Source organism: Gamsiella multidivaricata (genome assembly GCF_025024155.1).
Source record: "Gamsiella multidivaricata strain RSA 2152 chromosome Unknown BC939scaffold_4, whole genome shotgun sequence".
NCBI classification, from domain to species: Eukaryota; Fungi; Mortierellomycota; class Mortierellomycetes; order Mortierellales; family Mortierellaceae; genus Gamsiella; species Gamsiella multidivaricata.
In genome coordinates, this window is record NW_026251712.1 from 595,119 (window position 1) to 610,219 (window position 15,101).

At 51.0% G+C, this 15,101-nt stretch overlaps 4 protein-coding genes across 4 annotated transcripts; 1 reads left to right on the top strand and 3 right to left on the bottom strand.

The window, feature by feature from the left end:
• Positions 1-254: 254 nt before the first annotated feature.
• Positions 255-1,591, bottom strand: BC939DRAFT_437349 (uncharacterized protein). The gene has a single exon (XM_051553688.1). It carries the CDS (start codon positions 1,478-1,480, stop codon positions 335-337), a length of 1,146 nt encoding a protein of 381 aa, XP_051417020.1. The 5' UTR covers positions 1,481-1,591; the 3' UTR covers positions 255-334.
• Positions 1,592-1,913: 322 nt separating this feature from the next.
• On the bottom strand, positions 1,914-4,150 carry BC939DRAFT_437350 (Mechanosensitive ion channel-domain-containing protein). The gene is made up of 5 exons (XM_051553689.1): positions 3,819-4,150; positions 3,585-3,721; positions 3,092-3,488; positions 2,821-2,991; positions 1,914-2,728 (listed from the first exon to the last, which is right to left on the bottom strand). The coding sequence occupies exons 1-5, from the start codon at positions 4,008-4,010 to the stop codon at positions 2,081-2,083; spliced, it is 1,545 nt and encodes a 514-aa protein (XP_051417021.1). The 5' UTR covers positions 4,011-4,150; the 3' UTR covers positions 1,914-2,080.
• A 237-nt stretch (positions 4,151-4,387) lies between these two features.
• Positions 4,388-6,610, bottom strand: BC939DRAFT_188502 (EXS family-domain-containing protein). Its single transcript, XM_051550504.1, has 4 exons — positions 5,947-6,610; positions 5,660-5,854; positions 5,368-5,577; positions 4,388-5,261 (listed from the first exon to the last, which is right to left on the bottom strand). Exons 1-4 carry the CDS (start codon positions 6,465-6,467, stop codon positions 4,481-4,483), a joined length of 1,707 nt encoding a protein of 568 aa, XP_051417022.1. The 5' UTR covers positions 6,468-6,610; the 3' UTR covers positions 4,388-4,480.
• A 969-nt stretch (positions 6,611-7,579) lies between these two features.
• BC939DRAFT_391897 (uncharacterized protein) lies at positions 7,580-14,863 on the top strand (the record flags this gene model as incomplete). Its single annotated transcript, XM_051551992.1, has 5 exons — positions 7,580-7,778; positions 7,892-8,335; positions 8,443-8,543; positions 8,660-8,983; positions 9,110-14,863. 5 exons carry the CDS (start codon positions 7,580-7,582, stop codon positions 14,861-14,863), a joined length of 6,822 nt encoding a protein of 2,273 aa, XP_051417023.1.
• Positions 14,864-15,101: the final 238 nt, after the last annotated feature.

Genomic DNA, 15,101 nt, shown 5'->3' on the forward strand with positions numbered 1-15,101 from the left:
TGCCCCCAAATTCCGTACCCCAAACGCGTCAGCCCAGGAGCGGGTGGATTTGCAAATCCGCTCCCATTTGAAACACCCTGACATAGTTTTGGTAGTACAGTATAAATTGGCTCCATCTTTAAACTGAAAGAGAGGCAAACGTCCTGAAGACAGAGTAAGAAGTTTCCCTTTATTGCATCGTTAGGAATATGTGCATGATTATATTTTTATATTTGCGATCAAGGGGAAGGCTGTTACATCGTGAGCTGCGCGTCGTTCATCATCGGTATTCTTCTTTATAATAACCCAGCGAGAAGAGCACCGAGCTATTCAATTCCGTCTTGGCCTAATCAATCTATGAGTACCGTGATCCGCTCCACTGTTTCGAAGAATGTCGCCCTTGCCCAAATTCAGCATGTAAAGGTCGGCCATGGCGTTGGTCATATGCTTCACGTTCTTGAATGACAGCAGGATCTCGACATGGCATGTTTGAGAGCTGGTAACTCATTGGGTAAGAGCTAGCTGTAGAAGGCGGCGGTGGAACATAGTAGCCGGAAGTCCCGTACGCACCTTTTTCGCCATCAGAGCGGCTAGGACTAGTGCTTGATGCAACCGCTCGCTTTTTCCAAGCGCGAAACGTAAATCCAGCTGCAATAGCAACTAAGACAACAAAGACCACGAAAACGGCTACAAGTATCGCAAGGATGTGGTCGTTATTAGTTAACGTGCCTTCCGGTGGTTTGAATGATGGGGAAGTGGAGGCCAACGGCGATGGGGTGGAGGCCGATGGTGATGAGGTAGAAGCCGATGGCGATGGCGTAGGTGCTGATATGTCTGGATGTGCAACTAGGGCTACGTAACTGGATGTCCAGGTTCCGGTCTTGAAATTGTAGACAATCGTTGTATTCTGGGGAAAGCTGCTGTCGGTTCTGGTCTCGTTGATTCCGCCCCATACGATGAGTTGGTCATTCAAAAAGGCGCACGCGGCTCCAGCCCTGGCATTTGCAGCTCCTGCATCCTGACCTTGAGTCCAGGTCATCGTCGCGACATCCAGGATTTTGATATCGCTAAGCGGCGTTCCCCCTCCGTCGATAGCTTTTCCTCCAAAAACGATCATTTTCGAACCTCTGTAGACCGGGATAAAGCAAGAAAAGGTGCGTCGGGAAGACGCAATGCCAGTTGTAGTGTGCGCAATATCACTCCATACGTTGGCCTCCGGATTGTAGCTGTACAGTCCCGATAGAGTTCGTCCAGTGCCGCCAAAAAACAGCAGACCACGCAATGGTTTGCTCCACGCGACAGAATAGGCCTCTACATGATCCAACTGCTGGTACGTTGGAAGGCTGTGGCCAGTTTTGTCGGTCATGTTCAGCAGCATCATGGTAGCTCCGCCAAACGAGCTGCTTTTGGTATCGATGCGATATCCGGTTGGAATGTAGATGAGGCCAGTGCCGGGGTCTGTTGTTCCAGCGCATCTGACGTAGGTATCGAAGTCATTCATCAAGAACGTTTGATCCCAGGCGCCAGCGGTGATGTTGTAGGCGTAAACGACAGTATCGGACAGGTGCACCCAGCTCTGGTTATCCGCTGTGAGGATGCTTGTTGATAGTTGATTAAGTGGCCCCTGAGCTAGTTGCTTGAATGCTGGACTGGTTGTATTCCAGGAAGTTGAGAGATCGATCATAAATGTCTGGGAATCGGATGAAATAAGGCCGAGTAGATATCCAGCGTAGACGTAGAGGCCTTTTCCTTCAATGAAGTTTGAAGAGGACTCATATGTAGTCTTTGGCGTGAATGTCTGAGCATGGCTTGGAGGGCAGAGAGCGAGAAAGAGGATTAGAGGAAAGAAGTATGTCAGAGAGGTGACAAATATGGACAGCTTGGCAGAGGGCAGCATGCTGTTAATAGCGCGAAATGCTCGAAACAAGGTTTGCCCTGGTTGGTGGCACGCAAAAGTAAATTAGAGTATAGACTATGGCATCTCAAGCAGAATCAGCAATCGGATTGATGTGGACAAACAGAAAAATACCGTGTCAAATCCCAAAGGGAGCGCTCAACATCTCTTCTTTGTTCCTGATCGAATAGCTGTCGCGAACTTTTATTACTTTTCCGATAGACTGGCATTGGAAACAGCGACCATGGGCGCTGCTGAATTATGCGCACTAGGATCTGTATCTCGGACACTTCTTCTCGTCAAACCGTCGCCACTAAAGATCGAACCGTCAACATTCACCTGTACATGATCCGATTGCATATCGCGGGCGTTCGTGGTCGCTGACACAGGCTTCTCTGCAGAGTCGAAGGTCTCTCTAACACTCACACAGAAATTTGTCTGATACATTTTGCTGCCGCCTCCCATCTTCTCATCCTCCTTTGTCAGTGGTGGTAGTGATAGCGAACATGATCCGTCGCCGTCCCCTTTACCCAGGCCACCTATTGGAGTAGAAGTGACAGTCCCAAAGCCTTGCTTGGGTCCTTTGGCGATGAACTCGACCATTGCTTCTCGGACATCGGAGGTCACTTGCATGACCTGCATTGCATTCGCCACACTGATCTGACAAGTGAGCTCAATGGTCCCTGCGGTGCAGTCGGTCACGAGCAAGGCGCAATGTCGGCCATCAAACAAAGGGTGCGCCCGTGCAAACTTGAGAAACGCCTGTCGTACTCGTGGCACATAGGCACTGTAATCGATATAAACCTTGCATTCCGCAATCTGCTGTGGAGAGTTCCTGGACCAGTTTTGGAATATCTGTTGGTTCGAAGATGTTAGAGAATATCAATTTTAAATATGAGAACGTCCTGCAATGAGATGTCGCGTCGTAATTTACAATAAAGACCTACATTCGCCAGAAACCACGTCAGAGGAACGACTATCCGACGCTCGTCCAAGGTTCTCACAATGACGTATTGTGACTGAATCTCTTCAATGTGTCCGACCTCGCCATTGACGCAGACCTGATCCTCAATCAAAAATGGCTGAGTCAATGCGATCGTCAAAGAGGCCAGGGCATTCTATCAAGTCCGTTGTGTTGTAAAGAAGGAGTTAGCACATGCTTAAGGCACTCTGGCGACATATCCTGGTCTCATTTCCCCCCTCGTCTACTGTGTGTACCTCGATTGAGGACTTGGCCGCGAATCCGAGTAGTAATGCGGAGACACTTGCACTCGCCAACAGTGAAACGCCAACTTGCCACGCATTCGGGAACGTCATGGCAATACCTGCCAGACCCAGCATCCAAACCACTCCTTGGACAATCCTGGTCATGACTATGATCTGTGTTTCGACCTCTCTCGCCCTCTTGGGTTCCGAGCCCTTCAGATGTGAGTTACTCCGGCTCACAGCCATGGATGTGCACTTGATCAGCATGACCACCAGATACGAGATTGCAAAGATTAAGATGATGATGAGCACATGGTTCAAAGCGCTGTAAACACCCACGGGAAGGGTGACGAGTTGAATAGTGATTAACAGAGCGACCGTTGGGAACATGACAAATGTCGGCTTTTTGCTATCCATTGGATGCGATAAACAATAGTGTTAATTGGGGAGCGAATGCATGACAGAATTGACAGAAAAGAGGATGAAGCAGAATCGTGTACGTTACCAATGTTTAACAAGGTCATCGTCAAATTGCCATATCGTCTTCTTCGCGATTCGCTTGAAAATGAACGTGAGAACTAGATGGAGACAAATTGCGCCCGCAGTTACACCCAAGATGATGAATACTGCTGTCACTGTTGCCTATATGAGCAGCCAGAACCCGATTGTCAGCTGAAATACATCAAACAAATGTTCCCCGTAGAACTTGTAGGAGTGGGCCAGTGAGACGAGTATTTACAATGGGCCGGGACGTTGGGACAGATGTCGATGGTGCTGTCGTGTTGGTATCCATGGCATAATTCCTTTGCACACAGTAATACTTGAACGAGATGAAAGGTGAGAAAGGGGGGAAGCGGGAAGCGAAATGCTGGGACAAAGGAAAGAGAAAAGAGAACGAGAGAGAAGGTAGAATGATGCAACTATAATTCATGGCCCATGGGTCAATTCAGGCACCACCCCTTGTGCTGGCACATGATCTATATCCAAGCCTGGGCGCAAGCTGTTAAAAAGGGGCACCAAGGCACGCCTGGGGGGATCTGGCGTCAATAAAAAAATAAAATAAAAGGGGGCACCAAGGGTCACCAGTAACCATTTTTTATTTTTACAACGAAGAAAAAAGTGGGGTTAAGATGTCAAAGTGCTGTCGCCAGCAAGCATTGACGGATGCCTTAACACGGTCTGTCCCCGAAAAAGGAACAGAGTTGGTGTCTGGTAGTTATTTTTTCCCGAAAGAAAAAACGTCCATTCCTACCCGGAGGATTGCTAACTAGCTCTCAACTCGTGTCAACACAAAGGACAAAGATCTCGCAGAGGCCAAAAATTCTTATGAACAGCTGTGACCGCATTATCCATGCAATCTTTTATGGGACCCCTTTTTGATAATAGGAGACTATGTCTTTTTTATGTTTGCCACGATTCTATGTTCTCCATCATGATTGCATTGCTGCTATCCTCGGCCATGGATAACTCTCCTGCGGCTCCCCCTGCGGGACCAGCGGCGGAGAGAGGTGCCGAATTCGTATCCATATATCCCGCGCGCTTAACCATCTCAGACTCGAGTCGGAAGAGCACCCAAATCCATCTCCTCAGAACCTCCAGACACTCCATCGTGAAGACACCGCCCTCGTATTCCTCGATCTGGATGTTTGATACCAATTTCAGCATCCAGGTCGTCCTTAACAAGAAGTCCAGGACAACGGCCATGATGTAAAATAACGGATCTTCATAATGTAGGAAGGATCGCATACCAAATCGACGTGGTTTCTTAAAAATTCCAAAAATATTGCTGATGTTGTTGATGCTGTTGTTGTTACTGCTGTTGTTAATGCTACCATTAGCCAGCGAAGTATTATTGCCACTGTTCGGAGGTGACCCAAGAAGCGCCTTTCCATTGCCGCTGATGTTATTACTATTGCTGTTGCTGTTGTTCGCGCCTGCACTATCATTGGATGCCCTGGAGAGGTCATTCATGGCAAAGGATCCACTTTTTGGCGTTGCTGGCGATAGAGGTCCTGACGATGGCCGAGCATGGGGACTCATAGCGTCGGAGGTTGTAGCAAAAGGGGATGTGCTGATGGTCAGCGTAGGGATGCGTCCTGCAGGATTGGTCTGGATCAGACTCCAGTCGTGGTAGATGTCCCAATAGAACGAATAAAACGAGTTGAGTGCGACAAAAAACAGCCTAGCGAGGAAAAAATGGGGGTGCAATGTTAGTCGCATGGTATCATCGTTGCTGTGTGTTCGGTATGCATCAATATCTGGTAACATAAATGCAACGGCGCACATACCAGAGTCGGAAGAGCGAGTTGTCCGAGAGATATCCATCGTATGGCAATCCCTTCAGTGAAGCTGCCTTCGAGGTCTTCTGCATGGCCGACACAATAATGACAGGGAAGGCAGTGGCGTACTTGAGCGCGTTCATTAGGTGTCGTTCCGTGGTATAATTCGACTCGATGTACTCTGACAGACACTGACGAAGTCGGATACAATACGGGATACTAGCAATACAAACAATCGGAAATGAATGGCAACGTTCTAATCGATCAAGATCTTTTTCCAAATATCCTCCTCTACAATTACCTGGTCATAATGGGTACCATGATACTGCCATAACATGCATCGGCGTTCGATCCGTCCCGGTCCAGAAACATGAGGCACAGAGCAACTGTGAGATCGCCAAACACTCTCGCAAACGATGTTAAAATATCGGCGAGAATTACATCCGCAAAAGAAACGTCAGACTTGAGTCCTGAGAACAATGCCTTCTTCATCGATCTATTGTAATCAACCCAGATTGAACGCAATAAGCATAGGAGCCACCGAACAGAATCATTTTCAGCGGATCCTTTGCAATCATTATTGCTTACCTCAAGAACCGATAGCGCTCTTTCTTGAACATAACATTCAACGGTAAAAACACTAAGACAAAGATCGTCAAGTAACCGAAAATCGGCACCATAATGCCCACGCGTGGATTTCCCATCGATCCCATGCCCCCCTTGATGTCCGTTGCGGTAGGTACTTTGCCACCGTTGCTTCTCTGGTCCTTGCCTTCCGATCCAGCCACCACCCACTTGTACATCCACATGTTGATCAGGACCACAACGAGAAATAACATGCCGAGGGAATAAATAGATCTACAGAGTGCTGAGAGCGGTGTTGACTTGTTAACAAATTTGTCGCGCGAGTGCCTCGGATGGTTGGTGTAGACGCCTGACAGAGGCGGGCTGGAGAAAAGGAGGTTGGATACATCAACTCGCAATTGTGAGAGAAGGTGAAGGTTGCTCGCCCAGGCAAACATGCCGATACAGCCCATCAACAGAACTCTGTATGGGAGCGGAACCGTTCCTGAAAAGTCCCACTCCTCAAAAATGTTGCCAATATCCATTGGGGTCTCAACTTGTGATCTGTCGATATTCTCTTATCGAGAAGGAGGGTATATGATGTGCTTGAGGCGTTTGATGGATATGGGAATGGGGATTTAAAAGCGATTGCAGCAGTTGGTAGTGTGCAGTCTGAGGTATGAATACTAATGGCACTATGTCGTAATGGGGGTGAGGAGGGATGAACACTGATGACAGTGAAGAATCGTGGAGAGAGCTGAAAACAAGGCTGGCAGAAGATCAAAATGAAGAACTGGATTATGCTGGATGGCCCTGAGGCCGGGGAATCAAGATGTATAATGGAGCAAGAGAGATGATGATGCCGGTGAGAGCTCGCGGCTCTGCTTTTGGCTTCGAAGTTGCCCAATCGAAAATCGTAGTGCTACAGGACGTGGCAGGAGTCCAAGGGAAATATTTCGATTCCCAGAGTTCTATTCAGGTTCTTGAAGGCTATTTTCAGCAGTCTTGAATCGCCGACCCCCGTTCATTTTATCCCAAACACCATTAAACAGTTTAATAATATGCTCCAATAAGTTTTTCCTTTTCATATGTTGCGGGTTTGATCAGATCGCGGGCACTTTCGATATAGCGATATCTTTTTCTGCAGGAAAAAAAAAAGAAAGAGAGAGTCGAGAAAAGACTCTCGTGGGCAGTTTTATGTCGCATTTACAGGCTCTATTGCTAATCTTAAAAAATTGACCGAACCTCTTCTTTGCCATAAAATAAAGTTATTAGTTTCTGGCAGAGTAGACTGTTATTGTGGCTTGTCCGGCGAAGCATTTTTTTTTTTGACTTTCATCAATGGGACCTCTAAAAGGGCGTCCTTCTTCCACAGGAGATCTTTTTCTTTTTCTCTTCTTTTTTTTTTTCTGTTTTGTTTTTCTGTTTCTGTACCCCTCCACCCAACAGTATCTCTCCATCTCTCACGTCTTTAACGAGCAGATTTATTAGCATCCTTCATTGGTTGCTTCACTCCTGATCCATTCTCTTTTGAGTTTCCCGCTCGAATCTCGCTCACTCTTTTTTTTTCATTGCATATCTTTCATTGTATTTTGTATTTTTTTGTGCTGCATTGTTCATTCCCTACCCCGCATTCTACTATATTTGGCAAAAAAAAATGCCTTCCCAAGTTCGTTTCGCTGCTCAGACTCCAGTTGTCAGCCCCCTGCCTCACCCTCCTGTCACTGCTTCTCCTTGTGACCAGGCCGAGGTTTCCACAGTAGCAACACTTGTGCTCCAAGATGGCACTTCCTACCAGGGTATCTCCTTCGGTGCAGAGACCAAGAGCATTGCCGGAGAGTGCGTCTTCCAGACAGGTAAGCTTTCCTTCGTCTTTGTTGTTTGATCGACTGGACGTCAACATCCTCACATCCTCACATTCTCACGATTCAAATTGCATAATTGACGATGGAAACTGATGTCCATTTAGGCATGGTCGGATACCCCGAGTCCTTGACCGATCCTTCGTACAGAGGCCAGATCTTGGTGATCACCTTCCCCCTGGTCGGTAACTATGGTGTGCCCTCGCGCGAGACCATGGATCCCCTCCTCAAGGACCTGCCCAAGTACTTTGAGTCGAACGAGATCCACATTGCTGGTCTGATCGTTGGCCAGTACTCGCAGGACTATTCCCACTACCTGGCCGCGTCCTCGCTCGGAGCCTGGCTCAAGGAGTACAACATCCCTGCCATCTACGGCATCGATACCAGGGCCATGACCAAGAAGATCCGGTCCCAGGGAGTGATGCTTGGAAAGATCCTGTTCCCTACCTCTGTCGTCGGACCCACAGTTGTCCCTGCTGAAGCCCAGTGGATGAACGAGTACCAGAATGTGGATTGGATCGATCCCAATGCACGCAATCTCGTTGTTGAAGGTGTGTTTTGTTATTCAGGGCTTGGATTGATTGTTCAATGCTCTCTGGGCGCAGCTGCATCAGCAATGCTGACCGCTACATATGATGTGTTCTTTTTGTCTCGGTAGTTTCCCTGAAGGAACCCAAGATCTACGCACCCGAGCCCTCTACAGCGCTGTTGGGACCCGATGGAAAGGCGCTGCGCATTGTCGCTGTCGATGTGGGAATGGTATGGGTTCTTTGATCTGACACTGGACTGCTCAACGCTGTGAAGGGACTCTGGGATGCGGTATCTAACCAGCGTGTGTTTTGGTATTGCTTTGTCGAAAACAACAACAACAACAGAAATACAACCAGATCCGCTGCTTTGTTACTCGCGGTGTCGAGGTCAAGGTCGTTCCCTGGGACTACGACTTCAATGGCGATACGGACTATGACGGTCTCTTCATTTCCAACGGCCCTGGTGATCCCATCATGAACACGGTCACCATTGCCAACCTGGCCAAGGCTATTCAGATCGCACGGACCCCCATCTTTGGTATCTGCTTGGGCCACCAGCTCTTGGCTCTTGCGTCGGGGGCCACGACCAAGAAGATGAAGTTTGGTAACCGTGGACACAACATTCCCTGCACAGACATGATCTCTGGACGCTGCTATATCTCATCGCAGGTAAACTAAGAGGACACAGAGCAGCAGCATGATCGAATGATGACGATGGTGCAAGGATGGAAAAGGAAACAAAGTTATTGACAGCAGCACTTGCTTTTGACAAAAAAAATATAACAACAATAATAGAACCACGGATATGCTGTTGATGCCAACTCGCTTCCAGAGACGTTCATGGAGCTATTTGTGAACGCCAACGACGGATCCAACGAGGGTATTATGCACAAGACTCTGCCGATTTTCTCGGTCCAGTTCCACCCCGAGTCGACGCCCGGCCCCCGCGACACGGAGTTCTTGTTCGACGTCTTTATCAGCTCTGTGAGCGAGTTTAGAAAGACGGGCACATTGAAGGCCATCACGATGCCCGGAGGCACCAAGGAGGCGGCGGCGGCGCTCAACCCTCGGGTCAGCGTGCGCAAGGTCCTTGTTCTGGGCTCTGGTGGTCTGTCTATCGGCCAGGCTGGTGAATTCGACTACTCTGGGTCCCAGGCGATCAAGGCGTTGAAGGAGGAGGGGATCTACACGGTCTTGATCAACCCCAACATTGCCACGATCCAGACATCCAAGGGCCTTGCCGACAAGGTGTACTTCTTGCCTGTTACGCCTGAGTTTGTGCGCAAGGTGATTCTTCGGGAGAAGCCCGATGGCATCTATGTGACCTTTGGTGGTCAGACAGCCCTCAGCGTGGGTATCAAGATGAAGGACGAGTTTGCAGGACTCGGTGTGCGTGTGCTCGGAACACCTATTGAGACGATCATTGCCACAGAGGATCGTGAAGAGTTTGCTCAGCGCATGCTGTCGATCGGCGAGAAGATTGCTCAGGCACAGACGGCTGTCACTGTGCAGGAGGCGGTCGCAGCAGCGAACCAGATCGGGTATCCCGTCATTTGCCGTGCAGCCTACGCTCTTGGAGGTCTTGGATCCGGATTTGCCAACAACGACGAGGAGCTGGTGGAGCTTACGTCGCGCGCGTTTGCCACGTCGCCCCAGGTGTTGATTGAGCGGTCGATGAAGGGCTGGAAGGAGATTGAGTACGAGGTTGTGCGCGATTGCCGCGACAACTGCATCACTGTGTGCAACATGGAGAACTTTGACCCCCTCGGTATCCATACTGGCGACTCGATCGTTGTTGCACCCTCGCAGACGCTGTCGGACGAGGACTACAACATGCTCCGGACGACAGCTGTGAATGTCATTCGGCACCTGGGAGTGGTGGGAGAGTGCAACATCCAGTATGCGCTCAACCCGTTCTCGAAGGAGTACTGCATTATCGAGGTCAACGCCCGCCTGTCGCGTTCGTCCGCTCTTGCGAGTAAGGCGACGGGTTATCCCCTGGCGTTTGTTGCGGCCAAGCTTGGTCTGAACATTCCGTTGAACGAGATCTCCAACTCTGTCACGAAGGTCACCTGCGCGTGCTTTGAGCCCTCGCTCGACTATGTTGTTGTCAAGATGCCACGCTGGGACCTGAACAAGTTTGACCGGGTGTCCAAGTCGCTGTCGTCGTCGATGAAGTCTGTGGGAGAGGTGATGGCTATTGGTCGTACGTTTGAGGAGACGATCCAGAAGGCGATCCGAGCCATTGACCCCTCTCTGGTTGGATTTGCAGCCAAGGAGTCGTACGATGTGATTGAGGACGAGCTGACCAACCCCAGCGACCAGCGCGTGTTTGCGATTGCCAACGCCCTGAACCACGGATACTCTGTGGATCGCATCTGGGAGCTGACCAATATCGACAAGTGGTTCTTGAACAAGCTGCAGAACATTGTCCGACTGGACAAGACTCTGACCAAATATAGCGCCACCGATGTCCCGATCAACCTGGTGCGCTCTGCCAAGCAGCTCGGCTTCTCGGATCGGCAGATTGCCACGGCGATCTCGAGCAACGAGCTCTCTGTGCGCCGGATGAGAAGCGACGCAGGCATCACGCCGTTTGTGAAGCAGATCGACACTGTGGCAGCCGAGTTCCCGGCCTTTACCAACTACCTGTACATGACGTACAACGCAGTGGAGCACGACGTTACGTTTGAGGACAAGGGTGTGATGGTTCTTGGGTCGGGAGTCTACCGCATTGGTTCGTCTGTGGAGTTTGACTGGTGCGCAGTCCGAGCTATCCGCACTCTCCGCAGCCGTGGTGTCAAGACTGTGATGGTCAACTACAACCCGGAGACAGTCTCGACGGATTACGACGAGGCAGATCGTCTGTACTTTGAGAACATCAACCTGGAGCGCATCCTGGACATTTACGAGGTTGAGTCGTCGTCTGGAGTGGTGATTGCCATGGGTGGACAGACGCCCAACAACATTGCTCTGCCTCTGCACCGACAGGATGTCAAGATTCTGGGTACTTCGCCCGAGATGATCGACACTGCGGAGAACCGCTACAAGTTCTCACGCATGCTAGACCAGATCGATGTTGACCAGCCCCTGTGGAAGGAGCTGACGTCATTTGGGGAGGCAGGCGAGTTCTGTGAGAAGGTCGGCTACCCTGTGCTTGTCCGTCCGTCGTATGTGCTCTCTGGAGCAGCCATGAACGTTGTGTACTCTCCCGACGATCTTGCCAACTACCTCGGACAGGCGACTGCAGTCTCTCGCGACCACCCCGTTGTGATTTCCAAGTACATTGAGGACGCCAAGGAGATCGAGATGGATGCTATTGCGGTCAACGGAAAGATGGTGATGCACGTGATCTCTGAGCACGTCGAGAACGCCGGTGTGCACTCTGGAGATGCCACTCTGATCCTCCCTCCTCAGGACTTGGATCCGGAGACGATCCGAAAGATTGAGGTTGCGACAGCCAAGATTGGGCAGGCGCTGGATGTCACAGGATGTTACAATATCCAGTTCATTGCCAAGGACAACGAGATCAAGGTGATTGAGTGCAACCTGCGTGCGTCGCGGTCGATGCCATTTGTGTCCAAGGTTATGGAGGTGGATCTGATCGAGATGGCGACCAACGCCATGCTGGGTTTCCCAGTGGAGGCCTACCCCGAGTCGCCGATTCCCAAGAGTGGTTATGTCGGAATCAAGGTCCCACAGTTTTCGTTCTCGCGTCTTTCAGGAGCAGATCCGATTCTCGGTGTTGAGATGGCGTCGACTGGAGAGGTTGCGTGCTTTGGCAAGGACAAGTACGAAGCGTATATCAAGGCGTTGGTGTCGACGGGCTTTACTCTCCCCAAGAAGAACGTGCTGTTGTCGATTGGTTCGTTCAAGGAGAAGCTGGAGATGCTCCCTGCGGTCAAGAAACTGCGTTCGCTCGGCTACAATCTGTTTGCGACATCTGGTACAGCGGATTTCATGAACGAGCACGGTGTGCCGATCAAGTACCTGGAGGCACTTGAGGACGACAACGACAGCCAAAAGTCCGAGTACTCGCTGAACCAGCACTTGGCCAACAACTTGATTGATCTTTACATCAACCTGCCGTCCAAGAACCGCTACCGCCGGCCAGCCAGCTATGTGTCGAAGGGTTACCGCACCCGTCGTATGGCCGTTGATTTCTCGGTTCCACTGATTACGAACGTCAAGTGTGCGAAGCTGTTTGTTGAGGCCCTTGCGCGCCACAAGGGGTTTGAGATCGAGTCGGTGGACTTTAAGGCCAGCAACCGCACGGTGACGCTGCCTGGTCTTGTCAACATCCAGACCATTGTCCCAGGTATTTCGACAGCAGCCAGCAAGGACTTTGAGGTGGTGTCCAAGGCATCGATTGCGTCCGGATTCACGGTCATTGGAGCCATGGCGACGGGTTCGCCCAAGGGTGTGGAGGATAACGCGAGCTTGGCGATTGCGCTGACCAACACGCGCAACCACGCGCACTGCGACTACTTCCTGTCGATGAACGCCAATGCGGAGAACGCCAACAGTCTGCTGAAGGAGACTGCGGCCCTGTTCATTCCATTCTCTCCGATTGCTGGCCGTGCGATGGCCAACGTGTCTGAGGCGGCCAAGTACTTTAGCACATGGCCGGGCATCAGCCCTATTGTGACGGATGCCAAGGGCACAGATCTTGCTTCGATCCTTCTTTTGGCCAGCCTGCACAACCGGTCTGTCCATATCACTGGGGTGTCGAGCCGCGACGACATGGCGCTGATTGCGATGAGCAAGGACAAGGAGCTGCAGGTGACGTGCGACATTGAGGTGTATTCTCTGTTCTTGAACAGCGAGGAGACTGGGTCGAAGCTGCTTCCTTCCAAGGCTGACCAGGCCGCGTTCTGGAGCAGCCTCCACGTCTTTGACTGTTTCACTGTTGGAACTTTGCCCTACCGCCTTGCCGCGGAGAAGGGCACCGCTGTTGCGTCTGCTGGTGTCCAGGAGACGCTTTCCCTGCTGGTGGATGCTGCCAACAAGGGCCGTTTGACGATGGAGGACATTGTGGCGAAGCTGTACACGAACCCCCGCAAGATCTTCTCTCTCCCTGAGCAGAAGGACTCGTATGTGGAGATTGAGACTGACCGTGCCTGCATCCTTCCGGCGGGCTCGGGACCTTTTGCCGGCAAGGCGCTCTCAGGCACAGTCCATCGCGTGGTCCTCCACGGCGAGACTGCCTACCTGGACGGTGCCTGGTACACGACCGGCTCTGAGGGCGAGGATCTGTCAATCATGACTCAGACGATCACCAAGGCGATCAAGAAGATCACGATTCCGACGGCTGCTGCTGTCGCTGGCCAGGGTTCGATGCACTCGCCCCGTCTCGGACCCTCTGTGGAGATCCCAGTCCCCGGCACACCCACGACTCGCGCCATTGATGGTCGTCGAGGCAGCATTCAGATGGAGAGTGGGTCTGGTTTGACACCTGCTCATGCCCACAAGGAGACACTGCCCTCGTCGATCTCGCGGATCCTGAACAACTCGCCTTTCTCGCATCGTCACATCTTGTCATCGAAGCAGTTTGACCGCAACGAGCTCCACATGTTGTTCAGTCTCGCACACGAGATGCGCACGCAAGTTGAGCGCAACGGATCGATTGATTTGCTCCACGGCAAGGTGATGTGCTCGATGTTCTACGAGCCCTCGACGCGCACGTCGTGTTCGTTCGCAGCAGCGATGTCCCGGCTCGGTGGTACGGTCGTGAGCGCGGACGGATCATCGTCGTCGGTTGTCAAGGGCGAGACTTTGGCGGACACAGTCCGCACTCTTGCCTGCTACGGAGACCTGATTGTCCTCCGTCACCCTGATCCCGGCAGTGCCGCCACAGCAGCCAAGTTCTCGAAGGTGCCGGTCATCAATGCCGGGGACGGTATTGGTGAGCACCCTACGCAGGCGTTCTTGGATGTGTACACGATCCGTGAGGAGCTCGGAACTGTGAACGGTCTGACCATCACGCTGGTCGGAGATCTCAAGAACGGCCGCACGGTGCACTCGCTTGTCAAGTTGCTGGCGTACTATCATGTTACGCTGAACTTTGTGTCGCCCACATCGCTCCGGATGCCCGAGGAGGTGAAGGCCGAGTTGATGAAGGCCGGCATTGCGTTCAACGAGTACACGGATCTGAACGAGGTGATTGCAGAGTCCGATGTGGTATATGTGACGCGTGTGCAGAAGGAGCGGTTTGCGGATCTGGAGGAGTATGAGCGGGTGAAGAGCGCGTATGTGATCAACAATAAGATGATGAGCAAGGCCAAGACCCAGATGGTGGTGATGCACCCCCTGCCCCGTGTTACGGAGATTGAGCCCGAGGTCGACTTTGACCAGCGCGCGGCGTACTTCCGTCAAATGCGGTATGGTCTCTATGTCCGCATGGCTCTCCTCGCTTTGGTAAGTTTTTTTTTGTCGCGCTCTTTTGAATCCTTAAAGACAAGGTACATGTACCGCAAGCGCAGTACTGTTGCTAATTTTCGTTCGTGTCTTTCTCTCTTGCACCCACAGGTCCTTGGCAAGCCATTGTAAATGTCATTGAAGTAGAATCTTCCAGAAAGACGATATATATCCTCCTTCTATTAGACACCTTTTTTATTGATTATTTTCATTTGTTTTATTCATCCTTACTACATTGTATTTCATTGATCTTTCTGTCATTATCAGTTTTGCATTTGCACCCTTCGCTTTCTCTCATCAAATAAAGTGTTTGTAGACATACACATTGTATTTGAGCGCCACGGTTCCTCGGGGACCCATTTCATTTTCA